Genomic DNA, 24,043 nt, shown 5'->3' with positions numbered 1-24,043 from the left:
CTCATTGCTCTCGAAGGTGTTTTCGTGGTTCTGTCTGGGGAACCCGGGTGGTTCGGCGGTAGGCGGCGTGCAGGGCGAGGGCTAGGAGGGCGCCGTTCCGGGGAGCCCCCGACTCTGCCCTTCGGGGCGGTGCTGGGGCCGCCCCCCGTCCCCTCCCCGGGCCGCTCCAGCCGGAGCTCCTCCTGCGACAGAACCCTGCAGCACATGCACTCTGGGGACTTTCTGTTCTCTCCGCGGGTGCTCTCGGGGAAGACAGAACGAGCGCCCTGGTCGCTAGCCTCCCGACACCGCGGTGACAGCTGCTACGGTAGAGGGCCTCGTGATTCCTGTGAAGCCGTCTCCAAAAGCTCGGGCGGCCCTGCCGCCCTCACCCACGACGCCCCCCCCCCCCCCCCCAGCTGCTTAAGAACCTGCCCCTCCACGGGCGGCTTTTAAAAGAGCGGAGGCTTACACCTAACACTTTTTTTTTTTTTTTACCATTTTGTGGGATCACACTCAGCAAGGAGATCTGTTTAACCCTTCAGTGCAAGAGCAACAAATCTGGCACACACACGCAAATTTTTTATTTTTGTATGTTGTCGGAAAGCTTTTCCTTTTTCGTTTCGCATCTGCCCCGTGGATCGGTTTCTGTTCCTGGTCTCCTGGCAGACAGCACAGAATCTGCGCTCCGCCGTCGTCCTGACTTGTTACAGGCTTGAGGAATGCTGCCCGCCCCATTCCACCTCCCCTCCGAACTGAACGAGCTCCCCGCAGCCAGGAGTGCTCCCGTCCCATCCTGCTGGAAGAGCCTGTGTGTGGGGCCAGGCGTCCGGTTGCCCTAGGCCCCTGCGTCCCGCGGTCCCGTAGCCTCAGAGCAGCCGTGCTTCCTGGCCAGGCGACCGCCTTCCCCAATTGCCTCCTTCCTGCAGGGGCCCTGGGGCTTGTCCATGGACGGGGGTGGGGGGCACCCAGGAAGGCCGGGAGACGAAGCCTCCGCTCGGTGTTCACGAGTCAGCAGTGTGTATGTAAATGAGACCACAGGTACACAGTGTGGCTCTGCGAGGGAGTGGGGGTGAAACTTGCCCCCCGAGATCTCTGGTGGATCAGTGAGGACTGAACTGAAAAACACAGCTCAGGCCTTGTCAGTTAGTATTTCCGAAAACAGCCTCCTTATTCTGTGAGTGCTGGTTAAACACAATCCTTCTGGGAAGTGGAGCGACGGGGAAGGTGGGCTTTGTGACCAAATCCAAGCTCCACTTCTGGACAGTTGTTACTCGAGGAACCTTCCTTCGGGAGAACCGTAAAAGCCAAGAAATGTGTCCGTGCCGGGATTGTACGCTTTAGATCCCATCCACGGAGTCGGGCTCAGCGCAAACCCCCTCTCCCAGCTGTGGATCTTCGGTGGAGGGAGGGGAGAACGAAGATTCTCCACAGAGGGTGGGGCTGAGGGGAAGGGCCCCCGCCGAAGCTGGAAGGGAACGTGTCAGGAGGGATCTGTGCATTTGCCCGGCCGACCCAGACGCGGCTGCTGAGCGTATGCAGGATGGTCCTTCCTGGCAGGCAGTGCGTCAGAAGAGACCTCTCCAGACCTCTGGTTCCCGAGGGGAGGTTAGGGGTATTGAGGGTGCTCTTGCGCCTTGCCGAGGTCGCTTTCAGAGTTTGCGGATGAGGAAGTGAAGACTTGAGTCGCGCCCCCCGCCCCGCCGCCCCAGTCTTCCCCTGAGACTGACAGACGGATGGGACTTGAGCCCAGATCTGTAGCCTGCGATGTTCCACAGCACTGCTTTCCGCAGCAGGCAGCTGGTTCCCTTTGAAGTAGGTCTGTTATTCGGAGCAACCTTGGTGCCTTGTTTCTTCCCCACCATCACCACCACCAAAGACCAGAAAGGTGTGTCGGGAAGGGAAAAAAATCTGGGAGAGGAAGACTGACCTGGCCTTTCCAGTTTCCACTAAACACCACAAGCCCTGGTCTAAAGAAATTCAAGGGACTTGGTTGACTTAACCTTTAGTGGGTAGGGAATTGCCACCCACCAATGGGTAGCTCTCCTAAATGGAAGCCCCAGTTTCTGGACACGCGTGTGTTTGGAAGACGTGCTCTCCCCCAGGGACGCCTTGGTTTCCCTAGGATGGGGGCAAAGAATGGAGCAGGGTTTCAGGAACTGAGGTGACCTGTAGGCTGCTCTCTTTAGCATAGCAGCTCTTGCTTGGCTTTTCCGGCCCGTGAGTCAGGGGCTGTTCGTCCTTCTGTTGAGACCGCCCCCCCCCCCCCCCCCCCCGAAGTTGTTTTCCTAACCTCTGCAGTCTGGACTCTCTTACTTTAGTAGGTGAGGGGTTTGCCCCACGGCTGCCAACCTTCTTAGCTCAAAGGAGAAAGCTTGTGGCTGGTTATGAAACCACGTATACCTAGGGGTCTCGGCCTGGGGCCTGGGGGCCAGTTGACAAGCACAGTGGGTGGACCTAGCTTAGCTGCCCCAGAGGGGCTTTCTCCCCACCAAGAACTGGGTTAAATACAAAACAAAGGCGCATAGACTCGGTTTTCCCCCAGCTTCTTTAGTCTGGTCAACCATGGTTTTGTATATCACCTTACCTCCCCCTGCTGCCCCACCCCGCCTCACCCCCAAGCCAGGCATACCTTGTGGTTTTATTTTAAGGAAGTGCCTGCAAAGTTGAAAGCTGGTGATGACATAACACCCATTTGTACACCCGTTTGTAAAGGGGTTTCCTGCCGGGTTTCCTTCTCAGAAGCGAGATCAGGTGGTTGGGGGACATTTTGTAGTGTCCACTTCATGTGTGGTCTCTGCTCATTTAAACCTCAAGTTCCCTAAAGCAGTAATGACCCTTATCAAGGACCATGCCCTTGACGATGCTCAAGGGGACCTGGTAGGAGAGGTCCCCAATCCTTTCAATAAAAACCACTGGATAGACCCAACCAGAGGCAGAGAATACAGGACCGCCTTCCAGAAGCTGAGATGTCACAGGCTGTAAGAAGGCCTAGATCGACCCTGAGAGGATCTATTGAACTCAGACCAAAATCGTCCTCTTCCTTATAGTGAGCAGTGTAGAGCCTCTAGGAAAAATCCTTCATAAGAGATAACGGGTGAGGGGCTCCAAAAATGCAGGGTCGGAGTGTGGTCACGAAGCCATAGCAAGTGTTGGCTTATTGGCCTTCAGAAGGGACCAGTGGCGCGAGACCGTGTGCTGCAGGATGGCGTGAGCGGTCGCTTCACACCTGTGTGCCCCACCTGTCTGCAGGTGGCCGTCCCCTCACTCCACACCCGTGCGTCCTTAGTGTCCCGTATCCCCTTGGGGATGGCAGAGGTACTGAGCCCCTGGCAAGTCGCGGACGCCACACCGCCAGCCGGCTTCCCGCTCCCAGGCCCGGACAGATGTGCACGCGGCAGCTCAGCCCTGGTGACTGCACCTGGAGGCGCGATTGCCTCGCTACTGGAATGAGCTTGAAGCTCAAGCAAATCGCGAACCCCCCGCGGTGGCAGCTTGCTGCTGGATTTATCCTCTGTGGTCAACGAGCTTTAAATAACTCGCACCGCATGACACATCTGGGCCCAGTCAGCAAGGAAGTGTCAGCCAGGCAGTGGGTTTGGGGTGTGGAGGGGGGCAGGCGCAAGGCCAAGCCCTGGAGGGCTCGCCAAACTCCATCCATCGGATCTGCCAGGCCGCTGCGTGTCCGGAGCTCTGCCAGAGAGCTGCAGTGCAGTGGGGACAGCCCCAAGCTGAAGCCCACGGTCTTGGTTTCTGTCCTCCGCCTGACCTTGAAGGGAAAGCCTCTGTCCCAGCCTCGGGTGACCACTCCCAGCAGAATGAGAGCCAGTCCAGGGGTCTGAGCCTCTCACCTGCCCGCTGCCACTCATTCGGCCCTGCCCTCGTTCAAGTCCCAGTTGCAACAGTGAGAAGCGCCCCCCCACACACACCCAAACTGGCAGAGTAGACCTCTCCCACCCCTGCACCCCGGGCTGGTCCTGCACAGCACTTTGATGAGAGTCATTTGCCAAGCTAAGCACTTGAGCCTCTTGTGATCCAGAACATGGCCTGCGAAATCTGCAGCTGTTAGCTCCATCTTCCAGGTGAAACAACTAAGTTACCTTGCCAAGGGCTCCGAACTAGAAGTGAAGGCGTCTGAGTCCCAAGCAAGTGGGTGTGAGTCCACCGTGCCCACGGCCGGCGGTTGGCATGCACGCGTCCTCCCTTGGCGGGGTCTGAGCCTTCACTCCAGAATCCTTAGGCCAAGGGGAGAAGAAATTCCCAGGGGTGGGACTCAGATGTGTCCCGGGTGCAGGCACCTGGCTCTCTGCCGATGAGGTCCGTCCCCGGCCCAGCCAGAACCCATTTCTGGCCCAGGTTGGCCGAGAAATGAAGACTTGCGTTCCCTTGGGAAGCAGACCTCCAGCAACCTGCATTTCTGCACAGAGACACCTGCGTGCCATTAGAGCCTTGCCCTTCACGGCCACTGTACCCTCCCAAGTGGTTTGTCTGCCTACCGGTCGGTGGTGACTCAGGGCCCCATCCTGCCAGTGCAGGCACCAGAAGAGAACTGGTGCTGAGGGCTGGCCCAGGGCTCATCAGGCTGCTGATCCAGGCTTTTCTCCACCAAGGAGGGCTCTGCGTTACACTTGGGAAAGAACCACCTCAAAATGATGGCTGATTTGTTCCAATCCTGGAAAGCCCTAGAATCCCTCTCAACACAGGATCCCGGAGGGCACTGCCTGGACCTCAGGCTCTTATTCCAAACCCCTCTCCACTCAGCCTGTCTCTGTTGGCCCAGCCTTGGGGATTTCCTGGTTGAGGAACTGGCCAGTCCAGCCCATCTGGGGGAGGCCTGGGGGTGGAGAAGGTGGCACCTGGAAAGAGGCCAAGACCCTCAAGCATGGAAGCAAAGCTCTGCCCTCCCAGGCTGGCCCGATTTGAGAGTCTCCCTCTCTGCAGTGTTCACACAGGCTGACTCTTCCGTCGTGAATCCCGTTACGTCCATCATCATTCACTCACATTCGAGGGCAGGGCAGGGGAGCCTAGTGGTTGGCTGCGTGGGCCTGGGGTCCAGACTACCCGGGTTCAAATCCCAGCGCTTCCCTTGCTAGCCACAGCAACCTATTTACCGCTCTGTGCCTCGGTTTCCCCACCTATAAGGTGGGGGAAATAACAGTATCCACCTGACAGCCTCGTCGTGAGGCTGTTTATGTGAGGTGTTTATGAAAAAACATTCCTGACCCAGCCACCAAGGGGAGGTGGGGAGGTCCTCTGGGGTATTGTTGTGATCCCCAGCCAACAGGTAGTGAGACATCTACTTTGTGATAGTTATGACTTGATAATCATTAAACTCCATTTTCTACAGTTTTCTGTATACTTCACAATAAAAGTTTTAAATGCTTTTTAAAATTTTTGTATCTCCCCCCCCAAAAAAACCACCTTTTATCCATCCATCATCTCCTTCTTTGTTCATTCCCTTTATTTATTTGTTTATTTTTAGTTTATTTATTTATTTTGAGAGAGAGTGTGTGAGCAGGGGAAGGGCGGAGAGAGAGAATCCCAAGCAGGCTCCATGCTGACAGCACAGAGCCCTATTGGGGGCTCGAACTCATGAACCTTGAGATCGTGACCTGAGCCGAAATCAAGAGCCCAATGGACACTTAACCGACCGAGCCGCCCTGGCGCCCCCCCAAACACCTTTTTAAAACCCTTTGATCTCTTGCTTTTTCCACCCACGCACGTGAGTCCTGTCTCAGCCTCACAAAGGCTTTGAGCCCGCTGAGCCACAGAGGCCACTGCCAGGGACGGCAGGATTTCTGGTCTCTTCGTGCTGCCTGCCGGTGCCACGTGAGGAAGTACGGGGAGGCCGCAGGAGGGAAGTGGAAAGGAAGGTGGCAGCTGACAGCTGTGGCTGGTGTCTGCGGGACAGGGCAGCCCGGCCGGCCAGTTGTGCAAGAGTGGAGTGACTGCGGGAGGAAGGGCAGGAAGCGACCGGCGCTCAGGAGGTCCTGCTTGCAGCAAAGCCCCTGACTTCCCCTCTTCCCCTTCTGCGCCCAGGTGAGCGAGGCTGCTGTCTCCGGGGACCGCGGGGCAGCCCCTGGTGGGACAGGGCCGGCCAGAGGCGAGCGGGGTGTCTGTGTGGTGCCTAAAGGGCCAGAGGGCCCTGCGCGGGACCTCAATCGATTCCTCATTTGCAGATTTTCATCCAAGCACAACAGACCCTCAGAAAAGGGCGGTGCACAGTCCCGTGGCCCCTGGGCCCCCGGCTGGGTTGGTTTTCAGAAAGCGAGCGGCGCCCTCAGACGTAGCCTCACCAGGAAAGGGCACCCAGCTGCCGCCTCCTGCTCCCTTCCGGCTGCCACCCCCACTCCCACCCCCACCCCAGAGGTCACCCTGCCATCCAACACTATGCAGACTGGTGAGGGCCCCCTGCAGCCAAGGTGTGCTCTGTGCCCTATCTCCCTGCACCGCGTGCCTAGAAGTTTCCTCGCCCATGTGGTGTGTTCCTTCTCGTTGCTGAGCACCGTGTCATCCTGTGTGGGAAGATTCTAGATACATAACAGAGAAAGGCCCTGCAGGGCCGGCAACACCCAGGGCTGGTGACCTCCCCGTGACCACAGGGTATGTGCCAACCAAATCTCAGAGCAGAGAGCGTGGCCCCTGCCCTTCTTTGTTTTTTAAAGTTTATTCATTTTGAGAGAGAGAGAGAGAGAGAGCAGGGGAGGGGCAGGGAGAGGGAGAGAGAGAGAATCCCAAGCAGGCTCCGAGCTGCCCCACATGGGGCTTGAACTCAGGAACCGTGAGATCATGACCTGAGCCAAAACCAAGAGTCAGTCGTTCAACCGACTGAGCCATGCAGGCGCCCCATGGCTCCCACGCTGGGATAAAACCAAGAACATCCAACCACCAATCTGACCAGTCGTGGTAACAGACACAAAAGGGCCTGTTCTGGCTCCCCTCTGCCAGAGGCTACCCTCACCCCCCAGTAGTCCAGGGGGACCCGTGGCTCTCAGAGTGCTGGTGGCCTTTGCCATGGTCTCACAGTCTTGGAATCACGCGTCTGGGACACAAACTGGCCCCTCCACCCTGAGCCTGCAGCCAGACTGGGCCACCTGCCCGGTGACCTTGGACCAGCCCCATAACCTCTAAGCCTCCCAGGCCCTCATGTCCGTCCTAGGCTCCTAGGTGCCAGTGGGAGACCCCCAGCCACTTCCTGCTCACCTCTTCACCCCAAATCCAAATCCCCTCCTGGCGGAGACCATGGTCCCATCTCAGGAGAAAACTGAGGCAGCCTTGAGGATCCATTTGATCAGGTTTTTTTGTTTTTTTAATTTTTAGTTTGTTTTGAGAGAAAGAACGAGTGGGGGAGGACCAGAGAGAGAGAGATTGAGAGAGAGAGAACCCCAAGCAGGCTGCGCACTGTCAGCGTGGGGCCCGTAGCAAGGTTCAAACTCACGAACTGAAACGTGAGATCATGACCTGAGCCGGAGTTGGACTCCTAACCGACTCAGCCCCACGGGCGCCCGGATTTGATCGGAGTTGAACGCAAGCCTCACTCCAAGCCCGTCCCCACCGCCACTGGCTCAGTTACACACACCTGCCGGCGTGCACCTGACGCCCGCGCCCCTCCCACGGACACGGTCCCCAAGCGGCGCGGCCAGCCGGTCTCCAGCCTGGGGGGTGCGGCCAAGCCCTTGCTCTCCCGGGGCCCGCATTGCGGTAAAGAGAGACATTGTAAAAACACGAGCTCCGTAATACGTCCATCTGAATAAAAACAGGAAAGCGGGGTAGGGAAGCATGAAGTTTTGCTGTTTCGCGTGAACATATCAAGAAAGGCCTCTTGGAGGCGGTGCCTTTTGAGCAGAAACCCGAAGGGACGAGGGAGGGACTTCCAGAGATGCGGGAGATGGTCCCGGGGGTGGGGGGGGCGCTCCGAGGGCAGAGGCCCCGGGGCGGGAGCAGCTTGGGGTGTCCCAGGGGCAGCAGAGAGGCCGGTGTGGCGGGGCCTGGGGTTAGCCAGAGACAGGGGTGGGGGGTGGGCACCCCCCCCCCAAACTGTGGGGCCCGTAGACCACGGGGTGGGGGAGGGGAGGACATGCCTGCGTGTGGCCCCTCACGTCCCCGCCAGGGGAGTCTGAGGGATCCCAGAAACTGAAAGGAGAAGCAGAGGCTCCTCTGCGCCCTCCCTGCCCCCTCCTGCCCTGCCCCCCGAAGTGACTTCCTCTTTCTGGCCCATTTAAGGCCCGCCAGCCGGGGAGCGCCCCGCAGCCCAGCCATGGGGGACACCTTCATCCGCCACATCGCCCTCCTGGGCTTCGAGAAGCGCTTCGTCCCCAGCCAGCACTACGTGAGTAGCCGAGCGCCCTGAGGGGGGACTGGGGGGACCCCTGCGGCCGCGCGGGGCCGAGCCTGTCGGGGCCGCGCAGGTGCCCGACGGTGCCGTCCCCGCGCGGCCGGCCGAGGTGCGTCCCTTAAACGGATGCGCGCCCTGCCCCTCCCCCCACCCCGCCCCCGGCCCTCGGTGGGAGGACAGCCAGCCTGGCCCCTGGCCCCCCCCGCCAGCCCACCTCCCTCCTGGCCTGCCCGCCCCGGCCAGGAGTTCCCTGTGGCGCCCTGTTCGCCCCCAGCGCGCTCCTCCGGGCAGCCCTCCCTGACCACCCCAGCTCTCACGGAGTGCTCCTCCAGGACGGTGTGCTGGCGGCGCCCCTCTTCCCCCCCGGCCCGCCGTGGAGTCAGCGACATTACAGGGGGAATCCCTTCTAGTAGGGTGACACCACCAAGGGGCCCAAAAAGGCCCCCCGACCCCGTGCCCTCAGGGCTGGGAATTATCTGCCCAGACACGTCCACCCGCCGCGGTAGGGTCCCCAAGACCAGAGTTCAGGAAGGCCGGGGAGGGGCTCTGCTTTGTCTGGTATTTGCAGGACACAAATGTATCCTTTCCTGTCCTCACTTTTAATTTTGAAATAATTTCAAACTTACAGAAAGGCTGTCCCCAAAGCACCAATTCCTCCACATTTCCTCCACCCACCTCTGTGCTCCCTCTCTCCTCTCCATCCCCCATCCCCCTCCTTCCCCTTCTCTCTCTCTCCCTCTCTCTCTGAACAGAACTTTTCTGAACCATCCCAGAGGAAATTGGAGACATTGTGTTTGCTTGTTTGTTCCTTTCTCTTTTATTATTATTATTATTATTTATTTATTAGAGACAGAGAGCACGAGCTGGGGAGAGGGGCAGAAGGAGAGACAGAGAGAGAGAGAGAGAGAGAGAGAGATGGAGGGAGGGAGGGAATCTCCAGCAGGCTCCACGAGGGAGCCCGAAGCAGGGCTCTATCCCACCCACAACCCTGGGATCCTGACCTGAGCTGAAGTCAAGAGTCAGACACTCAGCCCTCGGAGACACTCGAGGCCCGCCCCTTTTTATGTAGGCAGCATGCCCAGTGTGGGGCTTGAACTCATGACCCTGAGATCAAGAGTCTGCCACTCTTCCTACGGAGCCACCCAGGCGCCCCCTCCTAAATACTACTGTGTATTTCTTAAAATCAACAACATTCTCTGCAAATGTGTCCACATCGGCAAAGTACCATAGATGAAACACCATTATTCAGTCCACCTGCTTCATTCAGATTTTACCAGTTCCCCTGCTTGTCCTCTGTAGTAAAAATGATCCGGTCCAGGATCCCATCCGGGACCACCTGCTGCGTTTCACCTGCCTGTGACCCTTCAGACTCCTTTAATCCGGGTCAGTCTTAATCCACCTTTCTTGGTCCTTCCCAACGTTGACATTCTGTAGAGCTGGGACCTGTCATTTTGTGGGACATCCCTTCTACGGAAGGACTTGGCTACTCCTTCTTCCTCAGATTCAGGCTATGCGTCCGTGGCAGGAACACCCCGGAAGTGACCCTGTGTTCTCCTCGTTGATCCTATCAGAGGCAGGCGATTTTGCTTTTTCTTCCGATGGTGATGGCTAATTTTGATCACCAAGTGTCTCTAGTGTAAGTAAGGTTACTATTTCTCCCTTTGTGCGGGGAGATTCTGTGAAACAATATGAATATCCCATTGGTCGTATAGTACGCGGATGACGCTTGCCCGAGTCAAATTCCTATAACGATTGCCAAATAGTGAGTTTTCAACTCTATAATTCCCTCTGCGTTTATCAGTCAGCGTTTTACCATAAAGTTATTCCCCTCTTCCTTACTATTTGCTTATGCCAATACGGATGCATGGATTTCTCTTTTATTCAGTGGGAACCATAACTTACTTTATGCTCACATCGTCCCACGCAAGCGGGGGAGGGAGAGAAAGAGAGGGGGACAGAGGAGCCGAAGCACTGACAGCAGCAACCCCAATGCGGGGCTCGAACTCACGAACCGAGAGATCCTGACCTGAGCGGAAGTCGGACTCTCGACCGACTGAGCCACCGGGCGCCCCAAGAGCACACTCTTACTTCTGGTACGAGATGTTCCAGAGTCTGGTGCCCTCCAGCCGGACCCCTGGACTCAGCCATTTTCACTAAGGACCCCTGTTTCTTTGCAGTGGGGAGTGATGTTAGAAACCCTAGATCTGGAAGCTGAGTGTGTTTGTTGCCTCTGGGGTGTCATTGCCTGTTGTCCTTTCAATGGACCAATGAGGGGCGGGGGTGCGGAAGGCCATTTCATCTCATTCTTGCCTTGTATCGCTTTATATTCGTAGACCCTTCCTTTCTCCACGAGAACCCAGGCTCCCAACAAAATTATATTTAGTCCTTTGCTCGCTGCTGCAATCCACATGGGCTTGTTTGACCAGAATGACAGCTCCTGCACCATTATTAACAATCAACCTGCAAATTCATTAAGTCACATTTTAAGCTTTCTTTGCAATTTTTTCTTCTCCTTTTGGACCGAGGGTAGTAAAATACTGTAACTAAAAGTTACTTGGAATTTTTCTTTTCCAGTTTCTCTTTAATACAGTTGTTACCCATTTGACAGATAGTGAAGTTCATTTGTTTTTGTTTCCAATTTGAAGTTAAAAACAAAATCCTGGGGTGCCCGGGTGACTCAGTCGGTTAAACATCTGACTCTTGATTTCAGCTCAGGTCATGATCTCACAGTTCCGTGGATTCCAGCCCCATTTCGGGCTCTGTGCTGACAGCTCAGGGCCTGCGTGGGATTTTCTCTTCCTCTCTGTCCCTCCCCGCCTTGCTCTCTCTCTTTCTCTCTCTCTCTCAAAAATATATAAACATTAACAAATTTTTTAATCATTGTTGATCTAATTTTTTTATTTTTTAAAAATGTTTATTTTTGAGAGAGGGAGAGAGAGACAGAGCATGAGTGGGGGAGGGACAGAGAGGAGAGGGAGACACAGAATCTGAAGCAGGGTCCAGGCTCCGAGCTGTCAGCACAGAACCCGATGCGGGGCTTGAACTCACGGACCGTGAGATCATGACCTGAGCCTAAGTTGGGCGCTTACCGACCGAGCCACCCAGGCGCCTCTTAATTTTATTTTTAAATGTGCCATATGTTAACATATTTGATGCAATCGATCACCAAACTTTCTAGAAAGATATGTTCAAAGGCTCATTCTGATTTATCTTTCCTGTATTTCTCTTTATAAAAAAAAGGGGATGCCTGGCTGGCTCAGTCAGAGGACTGAGCGACTCTTGATCTCGTGGTCGTGGATTCCGGCCCCATGTGGGTGTAGAGATTACTTAAAAATAAAATATTTAAAAAGAAAGAAAGGAAGAAACAGAGGAAGGAAGGGAGGGAGGAAGAAAAATGTATAAATATTTTCTTGGGGTGCCTGGCTGGTTCATCAGAGGAATATGAGACTCTTAATCTCAGGGTAGTGAGTTCGAACCCCACGTGGGGTATAGAGATTACTTAAGTAAATAAAAGTTTAGGGGCAGCTGGGTGGCTCAGTCAGTTGAGCGTCTGACTTCAGCTCAGGTCATGATCTCACGGTCCGTGAGTTCGAGCCCCGCGTCGGGCTCTGTGCTGACAGCTCAGAGCCTGGAGCCCGTTTCAGATTCTGGTCTCCCTCTCTCTCTGCCCCTCCCCTGTTCATGCTCTGTCTCTCTCTGTCTCAAAAATAAATAAACGTTTAAAAAAAAAAGAAATATTAAAAAATAATAATAAAACTTTAAAATATATATGCATTTTTTCTTATTTTTTCTTCTTTACACAGACAATAAACAAAGCTATATGATGACATATGCTATACCTGCCTTTTCCCCATGATCCTATAATATCACAGAGTTCCCTCCAAATTAGTTCATTAAGTCTGTCCTATTTTTTTTTTACATGTATATAAGAGTCCGTTGTGTGACTGCACCATTGTGTCTTCAAACAACCATTTCGATTGTTCTCACTAACTGGCAATTACCTAATGACCCTGCCCTGATGTTGTTATAAGTAAAGTCGACACTTCTTTGTATGTTTAGGGTTACATATATATGTGTGGGTGTATAACCGTGAACTTTTCATGCCTTTTGCTCATGTTTCTATCACACTGTCTTTTTACTTTCACTTTTTAAAAAGTTCTTTAAAGGATTTTTTTTGAAGTTTATTCATTTATTGAAGTCATCTCTACGCCCAGCGTGGGGCTTGAACTCACGACCCCCAGATCAAGAGTCACAGGCTCTGCTGACTGAGCCGGCCAGGCGCCCCTAGTGTTTTCCTCGTTTGATGTAAAATTTATGTGAAATGAAATCCACCAGACTTAGAGACATTTGCCGAGTTTTGAAGGTACATGTCCCTATGTAACCCAAATCCTCGCCAAGATACAGATTGTTACCAGGGGCGCCTGGGTGGCTCAGTCCGTTAGCCGTCTGACTTCGGCTCAGGTCATGATCTCACAGTTCGTGGGTTCGAGCCCCGCGTCGGGCTCTGTGCTGACAGCTCAGAGCCTGGAGCCTGCTTCGGATTCTCTGCCCCTCCCCTGCTCACATTCTCTCGCTCTCTCTCTCTCAAACATAAATAAACATTAAAACATTTTTTAATTAAAGAAAAAGATATAGATTGTTACCATCACCCCAGATTCTCCTGCTCCGCACCCATTCCTCCACCCTCCCCCAGAGGCAACCACTGTTCTGATTTTTTTCCACCTTAAATTAGTTACGCTTTTTGTCTGGAACATCATAGATACCGAGTCCTGCCCTGTGTGTGGCCTTTTGTGTCTGGCCGCTTTCACTCAGCATAACGCTTTTGAGATTCGTCCGTGTGGCTGCCATCTGTCAGTAATTTGTTCCTCTTTGTGGCCGAGTAGAATTGTCCTGCCTGTATTTTGGTTTTTCCTTACCAAGTTTTTTTGGTTTTCTTTCTAATAACGGCTCCACTGAGATACGATCCTCATAGGTAAAGGGTACAGTCCAGTGGTTTTTACTATTCACAGACTTGTGCGGCCCTCGTACAATTAATATTCGATTTTTGTCACCACCCAAAAGCACCCCTGTACCCATTAGAAATTCCGCGTTGCCCGCCCAGCACCCCGCACCCTCGGATCTACGTTGCGGTGTCTATGTGTCCATTCTGGACATTTGGTAGAAACGGAGCCTTACGCTGTGTTGTCCCAGCCCGGGCTCTTCTGTCTCACCACCTGTCGCTCTCCTACCGGCCCCAGGAGGGGGGCCCTCCCTGTATCTCCAATTCATGGAGGAGGGATTTGAGTTAATTTGAGAGAAGCTGAACATCTTGCCCTGATCCTAAAGCTGGAGGGCGGCAGCTCTGGGGTCCAGGAAGCCGGTGCCCTCTCTTGGCCTAGGTCGCCCCAAAGAGTGCTCTTCCCCCCCCCCCAAGTCCCCTGGGCTTCCACCAGGAAGCTGAATGAGGTCCTCTGCCCCGGCCACCCCCTAGGTGTACATGTTCCTGGTGAAATGGCAGGACCTGTCCGAGAAGGTGGTCTACCGGGGGTTCCCGGAAATCTACGAGTTCCACGTGAGTGCCTGGGTGTGCACGGGGGCGGGGGGGGGACGGGGGGGGACTGGGGGGGGACGGGGGGGGCCAGGAGGGGACACCACCCCCACTCCCAGCTCTGCCCTTGGACGGCGGGGGGGGGGCAGCCCAGGTGCTGTGGCCAGGGACTGAAGAACCCCGATCACCCCCCACCCACAGTTAAGGGGGCGTTATGTATTTCTTAACTTAAGAGAACATTTGTCTTAAAGTCTGTTTAAAAACTTTTTTCAAGTTTTTATTTATTTGAGAGAGAGAGAGAGAGAGTGTGTGCATAAGTGGGGGAGGGGCGGAGAGAAGGAGAGACAGAATCCCAAGCAGGCTCTGCCCCATCACACGGAGATCAAGAACGGAGATCAAGAGTCAGACACTCGGGGCGCCTGGGTGGCTCAGTTGGTTAAGTGCCTGACTTTGGCTCAGGTCGTGCGTGACCTCATGGGTCGTGGGTTTGAGCCCCGTGTTGGGCATCTGTGCTGACGGCATGGAGCCTGCTTGGGATTCTCTCTTCCTCTCTCTCTCTGCCCCTCCCTCCCCCCGCCCCGCCTCAAAATAAAAAAATAAAGTTGAAAAAAAAAAAAAAAGTCAGACATTGAACCCACTGTGCTACCCAGGCGCCCTTCCTTAAAGTCCGTTTTGATGTGGTACACAGAACACAAATGTAGCATTTCAAGCGTACAATTTCGGCGGCAAGAGGCACATTCACAATGTCGTGCAGCCATCCTTTCCGTCCATCTCCAGGGTAGTTTCCTTTTCCCACACAGAAACGCCGTCCGCATAAACTCCTGGTGGCATTCTTTGTACATATATAATTTTATTTATTTTTTTAATGTTTGTTTATTTTTGAGAGAGAGACAGAGTGTGAGCAGGGGAGGGTCAGAGAGAGGGAGACACAGAATCTGAAACAGGCTCCAGGCTCTGAGCTGTCAGCACAGAGCCCGATGCGGGGCTCGAACTCACGAGCCGTGAGATCATGACCTGAGCCAAAGTCGGACGCTCAACCAATTGAGCCACCCAGGCACCCCCTTAATTGTTTTTTGAATGTTTGTTTATTTTTGTAGGAGAGAGAGACAGAGTGTGAGCAGGGGAGGGGCAGAGAGAGAGGGAGACACAGAATCCGATTCAGGCTCCAGGCTCCGAGCTGTCAGCCCAGAGCCCGACACGGGGCTTGAACCCACGAACCGTGAGATCATGACCTGAGCCGAATTCGGACGCTCAACCGACTGAGCCACCCAGGCACCCGATCCTGGGGGTGTTCTTAAAGGGACAGCCTGGTTAGTGTCACCACCAGGTTGTCATCCCAGGAGTTTGCTCTTTAACTCCCGGTCACTGGCCCCATGAGGTCCCCGGGGAGGTGAGAAGGAGGGCAGGCAACCCTGACTTCTCTTGCTTTGTGGGTGCCCGCCGTCAGCCAGCTTCAAAGAGAGGATCCCATAGGCTCTAAAACCCCGCGGGGCCGGGGGTGGTCATGGGGTGGTGGTGGTGTGCACAGTGTGGCTGTTGGGTCCTGGTCTGAGACGGGGTCAGGTGGATGGAGGGTCCGGGTAGCGAGTCTCGGAACCGTGCACTTTCCCGCACTTCTTGCATGAGAGGTTTAAAACCAAATGCAGAGAAATGGGAAGAAGACTGTAGTGTAAGCAGTCCCACACAGCCAGCACTCAGGATCACAGTTAATGTCTCTGTGCTGTTTGCTACAAGGCTTTCTGTGTGTGTGTGTGTGTGTGTGTGTGTGTGTGTGTGTGTGTGTGTAAGCTCTGTGCCCCACAAGATCTCATGATCCTGAGATCAAGAGTTGCACGCTCTGCCGACTGAGCCAGCCAAGGCGCCCCGCAAGGCTTTTGTAAGATAAAGGCAATAAATAAAACATTACGAAAGAAGTAGAAGGCATCCTTCGTCCCATAACGCCATCCCTGCTCCAGCCCCGGCTAAGTGCGCACACACACGTTCAAGAACAAGGTACAGGAGTGCGGAGCGCGCATTTTCTGCAGGCTTTCTAGAAGCCATCAGCCTGCTGGCCTCGCTACCGTCACTGCGTCACGTGTTTGAGACCCTCTCCTGCTTGGCCCATGCACAGCTCCGCGTCTCCTCTTTGAAGTGTGCTGGGTTGTTCCATCGTAAGATTAGACCCTCTTACTGATTGCTGGGCTCATTCGTCCATTCAGCAACTACTTACTGAGCACTTCCTAAGCTCCAGGGGCATTCTACTTGGGGGGCGGGAGGTGCTGTAAAGGTGACAAGGGCATAAGAAAGACCCAGGTCCTTGCCTTCCCTTGTGGACCTTAGGTTCTAGCAGAGGAGTCAGGATAAGACACAGACAACACGTAAGTACTGTGCGTAGTGTGTTAGTTATTACAACTATGGGAAAAAGAAGGCAGGGAGGGGGGACGGGGAGGATAGGGTTAGGAAGGGAAATCGTCAAGGAGAAGGTTTCGCTGCAGGGGAGCTATCTGAGCAGAGACCTGAAGAAGGAGAAAGAAAAAGAGAAAGCGCCATTGGCAAATGGGGAGGCATGGGAAGAGCAAGTGCAAAGGCCCTGGGGCAGGAGTGGGCCCGGAGTATCTAGGGGCGTCTGGTACAGAGTGAACAAGGGAGGGAAGGGTGGTGGCAGAGGAGGTCAGCGAGGCGGGCGGGAACAGGTCCGAGGGGCCCGGTAGACTGATGTGAGGCTCTTGGCTTCCATTCTGAGTGAGCTGAGAGGCAGGGAGGGATCTGAGCAGAGGAGGGACGGATGATCCAGTTTACGTTTTAAGAGGGTGCTGATTGAGGACAGACAAGGGTGGGAGAGTATGTAAGAACCCAGGCTCGGTGGCACTCAGACCAAGGTGGTGGCCATGTGGGTGGCGAGAAGGGTCAGATTCTGGGTAGATTTCAGGAGGAGAAGCAAAAGGACCTGCTGGTGGCAAGGAGGTGAAGTGAGAGAGGAAGAGAGAACCAAGGACGCTTCCAGAAGTTTCTACTCCGAGTGATTCGAGGGGTTGCTTCCAATTCTGTACTTGTATAGTGTTGTAATAAAGGACATTCGGGGGCGCCTGCGTGGCTCAGTCGGTTGAGCGTCCGACTTCGGCTCACGTCATGACCCCATGGTTCGTGAGTTTGAGCCCCGAGTCGGGCTCCGTGCTGACAGCTCAGAGCCTGGAGCCTGCTTCAGATTCTGTGTCTCCCTCTCTCTCTGCCCCTCCCCTGCTCGCACTCTGTCTCTCTCTCTCTTTCTCGAAAATAAATAAAACATTCTTGAAAATTTTTGTAAAAAAAGGACCTTCTTGCCCCTTTTGTTTTCTGTCTAGAAACAGTTAAAGGAAATGTTTCCTATTGAGGCCGGGGACATCAACGCAGAGAACAGGATCATCCCCCACCTGCCAGGTGAGGAGCAGGGTCACCGCCCTCCCCCCACGTCCACGGGACCTTGACCCGAGAAGGTGCTCACTAGTTCTCTGGTGCCCCTCCCTGGCCTGGCCAGCCCCGCGGTGGTTCGACGGGCAGCGGGTCGCTGAGAGTCGCCAGGGCACCCTCACCGAGTACTTCGGTGCGCTCATGAGCCTGCCCGTCAAGATTTCCCGCTGTCCCCACCTCCTCGACTTCTTCAAGGTTCGCCCCGACGACCTCAAGCTCCCCACGGACAACCAGTGAGTGGCCCCGTCACTCTGTCCCCGAAGTGGGGGAGGGTGGTGAGCTCCGCCCGGGGAGGGGGGCACAGGACCTCCCCCGTGTTACAGATAACTAAAGCTCAGAGAGGGGAGGCGACCTGCCCAAAGTCGCACAGCCTGAAAGAGGAGGAGGCGGGATTCCAGCTGTGGCCTGTGTGACCTGTAACCCCTCCCCTCCGTCCCCCAGCATCCCTGCCAAGTCCTTCTGTCTGTTTTGTTTTTTTAAGTTTTCTTTATTTAGTTTGAGAGAGACAGAGACAGCTCGAGTGGGGAAGGGGCAGAGAGAGAGAGGAGAGAGAATCCCAAGGAGGCTCCACGCTACCTGTGCAGAGCCCGACGGGGGTGGGGGGCGGGGACTCGAACTCACAAAACCACGAGAGTGTGAGCCACTTGGTGCCCTGCCAAGTCTCTTCCCTGGAGTCCGGTGCCCGGGGGGGCGGGGCTCCCTGGGCCGGGACCCTGAGATCCTAGATCCTCAGCCTGGCCGAACCTTCTGAGAGCAGTTTTCCCGTCTGTACCGGGGTGGTAAGGGCCAGATGCAGAAATGGATGCCGTGGACAGCGTTACCAACTGGGAAGTTCAGAGCCCCAGCAGGGTGGGGGGTGGGTGGCCACGGCTAATTGCGGGACACGCCTCCGCTTTGTCACCTCCTTCTCCGCCTGTCCTGCTCCCGGGGTCTCCGGTACTCAGGGCCCAGCATGGAAATATCCGAGAAGCCTCATGAGCTCTCAGGGGGATGTGCCGTCTTGCTGGGGTGGCCCCTCTCTCCGTCCTCTCTGCTCACTGAATATGGGTGAGGCCGCCTTGGACAGACTCCAGCAGTGTGGACCGACCCCTGAACGCACCGCTGGTCCCGGGCGGGGCAGCTCCCACGGGCCTGGGGGGCGGGGACGCCCACTCCCCGTTGGCTGCTCTCCCCAGGCCCCAGGAGGAGGGGGCTGACCCCTGAGGTGACAAGAGGCTTTTCCAGCCCGGAGCGCATCCTTACCTGGACCCGAGTGCATTCTCTTCTTTGGGTCTGCCGGAGGCTGGGGGGCCTTTCTAGCCCTTTCCTCCACAGTGCCCTCCCCCATCCCACCTTCCTTTTCCTCTTGGGGAGTTCTGTGGGTCTGCCCGGGGCTTCTGAGCCGTCTAACCCGGACTATTCTTTCCCGCAGGGTGAAAAAGCCAGAGACTTACCTGGTGTCCAAAGACAGCAAGAACAACAGCGTCACGGGTGAGAGACATGGGCAGTGACGCGTGGGTCACCCTGTGGGGTCTGGGAACGTGATCAGGGATCCCGAGCGCAGGCTATGCAGGGAAAGGAGCCGGGGGTAGGGGAGAGCCGCCTTGAAGGGTCTCAGTGGCTGCACTAAAGAGTGGGGATCTTTGGGGGGGGTCACTAGACGTGAAGCTTTGGGGGCTCATGTCTGTGGCTGCATTGCCCAGCACGACCCTGGTGCCCACAGCCCGGGGATGTCGTGGCTGAGTGAGTGAACAGGTCTGGGGGCCAAGGTGGCCTTCATGGCTCACACAGGGGCATGACCGTGTGTGATCTTTACTGCATGATCATTGTTGTTGTTTTTAACATTAAAGAAAAGTTTATTTTAAGAGCGAGAGTGCATGCAGGGAAGGGGCAGGGAGAGGGTGAAACGGAATCCCAAGCAGGCTCTGAGCCGTCAGCGCAGAGCACATCCTGGGGCTCGACCCCACGAACTGTGAGACCATGGCCCGAGCCGAGACCGAGAGTCAGGGGCTTAACTAGCTTGTCCCTGCTGCTTTCCAGCTGGCAGGGTGCATACCCCTCTGGCGTGCTTGCAGCTGGGTGGGGCGGGGACACCAGGGCCCCGGGGGCCGACGCAGGGGACCACCGGGAGGAGGCAGCCCAGCCCCGCGGCGTCCACTTACCCTGCCCTCCCTCTGCCCAGACATCACGGGCCCCATCATCCTGCAGACGTACCGCGCCATCGCTGACTTCGAGAAGACCTCGGGCTCCCAGATGGCTCTGGCCACGGGCGACGTGGTGGACGTCGTGGAGAAGAGCGAGAGTGGTCAGCCTCCCCGCCCTCCCGGGACCTCCCTCCCCTTGGTGCCCGCAGCCGTGGCCACAAGCCTCTCGGACAACCTGGGGCTTCCTCCCCACCTGACGGGCTGTGGCTCCTTCGGGGGCCCTGACTGTCCTCCCCGCTCTGTCCCCGAGCTGAGGCTGCGGGCACCCGTGCACCTCCGGGGCTTATGTCCCCCCCCGGGTGGCCGGGTCACGACGTGTGTGAGGCAGATTCTGAGCTCTCACCCTGTGACCTGTGTGTGTGGCTGTGTGTCACTTGGGCATGGCGTGTGCTGAAGGTGACATCTCTGAATCCTAGTGTTGGGTGTCTCTGTGCCTATGTCGGGGCGTCCTTACCACCCTGGGGGAGGGGGGCGGCTGCCGGGCCCGCCCAGACTTCCCGCCTCGCACGCCTGGCACAGGCTGGTGGTTCTGCCAAACGAAGACAAAGCGAGGTTGGGTCCCCGCATCCTACTTGGAGCCCCTGGACAGTCCTGATGAGGCAGAGGACCCCGAGCCCAACTATGAAGGTACCGCCTGCCCTCCACGACCATAACGATGTGAGGGGAAGGGACCGGAGGGGCCCTGGGATTCCAAGAAGCCGGAAGTGACCGCTGTGGGCTTGGATAGGATCGTGGGCTGGGCAGTGGGGCAGCCAGGGTGGACACCCCATAGTCCGGTTGGAGGGCCCCGGGAGGAGGTGGTGCCCTTGGTTAGGACGGAGACGCGGGAGGTAGAGTAGAGGTGAAGCGCTGAGGTCGGCCAGCCTGAGACAGGTGGTGGGGCCAGCCGGGCCCGGGCCGGCGACGGGTGAGGGTCCGGAAGGCGTACTGCCTGGAGGCGGGGGCATCCTCGCTGACTGGAAGCCCCTGGGCCGGATGGGGCTCAGGCGGAGGTTGAGACGAGTTCGAGTTGGTTGCCCGTATTTTAAAAGGGAGAGATCTCACAACGGTGTGTGGATTTGTGGCTTCTCTGGAAAAGCGGGGAAAGGTCTATACACTGGGTAGGCAGCTCCGGATGTGGGCAGTTGGCGGGCGTCAAGGGGCTCAGGTGACAGGTGGATGGGCGCTCCACCCTTGCACCTCCTGCCGGGCCCCTCCTGGGATCCGGGCGCCTGGGCCCCTGCTGTGGGTGGTGGGAGGTGGGAGCCCCTGGGTGTAGTGGCGTCCCCTCACCGGTGGGGGGCAGCAGTTTGCAGAGGGAGACCACAAGGAGCAGGTGGGGACGAGGGAGGGCGTGGCGGGGGCGGGGGCTGCAGGAAGCCTCAGGCCCAGAGAGGAGAGGAAGGGAGGCAAGCCGGGGAGGGGGGGTTGCGGACGGACCCTCACACCACGTCCCTGCTCCCGCGGACGACCAGGTGAGCCCTACGTCACCATCAAAGCCTACACTGCCCAGATGGAGGACGAAGTGTCCCTGCAGGAGGGCGAAACCATCGATGTCATTCACAAGCTGCTGGATGGCTGGTGGGTCGTCAGGTAGGAGAGCACCCCTCCCTCCCCGCTGCGCCCACCCTGAGTGCCAGCCCTGGCCTGGGGCAGGGCCCGTTTGGGGTCCGTGCCCACTGGGGTGCGTGACTCTGGGTAAGCCACTGCCTGTCTCTGGACTCAGTCTCCATCTTGGTGGTAGACCAGGGATAATCCCACCCCGCCCGTCTTTCGGGGTTCAGTGTCCTTGTCTGAGTGGGGACCTTTTTTCCTTTGAGACTTGGGGTCACCTCGCCATCTATTAGTCCTTCTATAAACAACACAATTGTGTTCATTATTGTATTTGCGAACTGGTAGAGGCAGGCCCTGTCATCCCTTTTCCTTTTAAATCTTTTGCTGCAATTGATTCTTTTTTTAAGTTTATTTGTTTTGAGAGAGAGAGCATGCGCGCATGCAAGTGGGGGAGGGGCAGAGAGAGGAGAGAGAATCCCAATTAGGCAGTGCAGAGCCTCTTGGGGGGCTCGATCCCACAAGCCATGAGATCATGACCTGAGCCCAAATCAAGAGTCCGACGATCAGCTGACCAAGCCACCCAGGTGCCCCTGTTGCAAATGATTCTTACCTGTTCATTCCTCCTGGAGAAAAGGAGAACCCTGAGGACTTAGCTGTTTTCTTGGGCCCACTGGGGCTCCCCAGGTCCATACCCACCTTTTCAGAGCCCTGAGTCTGTCCAGGGCCCCAGTGAGCCTGTGGCCACAGTACCCACCATCAGCATGGCCCTGGGCTGGAGGTTTCGAGGCAGGGTTTCTCAATCTTTCTGACCATCACTCAGTTTAACCCCCCTCCCCCCCTCCGCCACGCACCTCTGAGAATCTGCCTGTGATTCTCCCACCAGCCAAGAGGAATCAGTTTTACAGAGTGAGGTTTGTATTATGCAAAGTGTTTGTTTTTTTTTTTTCTCGCTCTCAAATTATAGTGGTGAGAATGGAAAGAAACATCTTTTCAACAAGTGGTCCTGGAACATTTGGGCGTCCACATGGAGAGAAGGCGTCTAGGCCCCTACCCCAACAGCACTCACATGTATTCGGGATGGGTCGTGGGTCTCGCCAAGCACAGAAACCTTTTGGAAAGAAAGCATAGGGGAACCTGGTGCCCTGGAGATGGGCAGAAAGTTTCTTAGATACAGAAAGCAGTGACCATAAACGAAAAATCTGACAAACAGGCTGTTGCAGATGCTTCATTGCAAACACATGTCCCTGGGGGGCAAGGTGGACCTGCTGACTTCCTCCCACTACCACCATCACAGCTGTGGGGGCCTGTGTTGCACAGATGAGGAAACTGAGGCCCAGAGGGGCAGGGTCTGGTGTCCGCGGGCACCGGGGTGTCTGCAACCTCCCAGCTGCCTTAACCCTGACTGTTTAGAGGGATCCCTGAGCCCCCCACGTCTGAGGCCCCTACTCCCTGCCGTGACTGCCTGGGGTTCAAGGGCTGCCTCTGTTGCAGGAAAGGCGACATCACAGGCTACTTTCCATCCATGTACCTACAGAAGTCTGGGCAGGATGCAGCCCAGGCCCAACGCCAGATCAAGAGTCGAGGGGCGCCGCCCCGGAGGTGAGCGAGCGTCCCGGGACTGGGCGGGACCGAGGAGGGGGGGGGTGTACCACGGGTCCCCCGGTCGGTCCAGGCCCTGCATTGCCAGCGCTGGGGAGGGAGGCCGGGGTGGAGGCAGGGACAGGCTGGGGAGGCCGCACCCTCACTGGGTCGAGGATGGACGTGCCCTCCTTCATCGTGGGGTTGGCACGGGGGCGGTGGGAAAGCAGGGGTGTGAGGTGGAGGTGAAGGCGTAGGCGTCGATGCCTAGAGTCCTTGGGGACCGCCCATGAGGGGGGCGGCAGTGCAGAGGTCTTCCTGGGGAGGACACGGGCTGAAGGCCGCCGAAGGGCGTGGGAAATAGACCTGGGCTCTGCGACCCGACTGGAGTCCGCATCGGCGCTGGGTAGCCGCAATCATGCCCCGCCCAGCCGTGTGGGGTCCCGGTCCGCTTTCCACTGCCCCCGGCCAGTCGTTGGACTCCAGGAGCGGTCGTGCGAGTCCCCGCAGGCAGGGACGAGTGGGAAGGGGGGGGGACGCACAGGAGTTGAGCAACGTCCCCATCCCTCTGGGCCCAGGTCGTCCATCCGCAACGCACACAGCATCCACCAGCGGTCGCGGAAGCGCCTCAGCCAGGACACCTATCGGCGCAACAGTGTCCGTTTTTTGCAGCAGCGCCGCCGCCAGGCGCGGCCCGAGCCGCAGCGCTCAGGTAGCCCTGGACTTAGTGCCTGCCGCGGCCGGGGGTGGGGTGGGGCGTGCCCGGGGCGGGGCCTGGAAGACGGGGCGGGGCCTGGAGGCGGGGCCAGGTGCGGCCAGGGCCGCAGAGCGCTGGGAGCCGGCGGCGTGAGTGTCTGCAGCTGCCTGGTGGTGGGCGGGGCCCGGGGCGGGGCCTGGAAGGCGGGGCGGGGCCTGAAGGGCGGAGCGGGGCCTGAAGGGCGGAGCCCGGCCGCTCACGGGTCTGGGCTTTCCGCAGCAAGGGAACAGGCGCAGACTGGAGGCGCAAAACCACAGCCCGCGGTGCCCCCGCGGCCCAGCGCAGACCTCATCCTGCACCGCTGCAGCGAGAGCACCAAGCGGAAGCTGTCGTCCGCAGTCTGAGGCCGCTGCGTCTCCCCTAGATGGCGCCCTGGCCCCTCCGCCCCGTCCCGCCCCTTTCCAGTATACACTTGTACAGATCCTGAGGTCCGGACGCTTCCGGCAGCCCCGGGCCCCGCCCCACCTGTTAACCGCTGTCAATAAATGTTGCCTGGAGTGGACTGAGGTTCTGTAGAGAAGCGGGCCGGACTGGGTTGGGCACGCCGTATTTCTAGAATTAGGACTGAGGGCTGTGAGCTCTGCTGGGGCCAGAACTTGGGGTGGGGGGAGTTGCAAGAACTGCACAGGGTCGGGTGCAAGAGGAACCCGCGGTCCGCCCGCTGGCCGTTTGTCTGGATAGACCCTGCCTGCGGAAATTTTGGTCCCACTGAAGAAGGGTGCCAC

General features: G+C 57.0%; 1 protein-coding gene across 2 annotated transcripts; it reads left to right on the top strand.

The window, feature by feature from the left end:
- Positions 1-8,109: 8,109 nt before the first annotated feature.
- Positions 8,110-23,820, top strand: NCF1 (neutrophil cytosolic factor 1). 2 transcript variants are annotated; one of them, XM_019421708.2, is made up of 11 exons: positions 8,110-8,308; positions 13,785-13,865; positions 17,168-17,237; positions 17,335-17,500; positions 18,679-18,737; positions 19,429-19,551; positions 19,970-20,077; positions 20,905-21,022; positions 22,475-22,582; positions 23,140-23,273; positions 23,538-23,820. In XM_019421708.2, the coding sequence occupies exons 1-11, from the start codon at positions 8,237-8,239 to the stop codon at positions 23,660-23,662; spliced, it is 1,164 nt and encodes a 387-aa protein (XP_019277253.1). In that variant the 5' UTR covers positions 8,110-8,236; the 3' UTR covers positions 23,663-23,820. The 2 variants fall into 2 exon arrangements, with proteins under 2 accessions (XP_019277253.1, XP_019277251.1); XM_019421706.2 differs by having other exon boundaries at positions 8,122-8,308; positions 17,162-17,237.
- The last annotated feature ends 223 nt before the right edge of the window (positions 23,821-24,043 follow it).

This window comes from Panthera pardus, unplaced genomic scaffold, assembly GCF_024362965.1.
Source record: "Panthera pardus isolate Hobbes unplaced genomic scaffold, ASM2436296v1 HiC_scaffold_4, whole genome shotgun sequence".
Lineage (NCBI taxonomy): Eukaryota > Metazoa > Chordata > Mammalia > Carnivora > Felidae > Panthera > Panthera pardus.
Note: the sequence above shows the minus strand (reverse complement) of the source record. Positions and strands in the feature narration are given on the sequence as shown.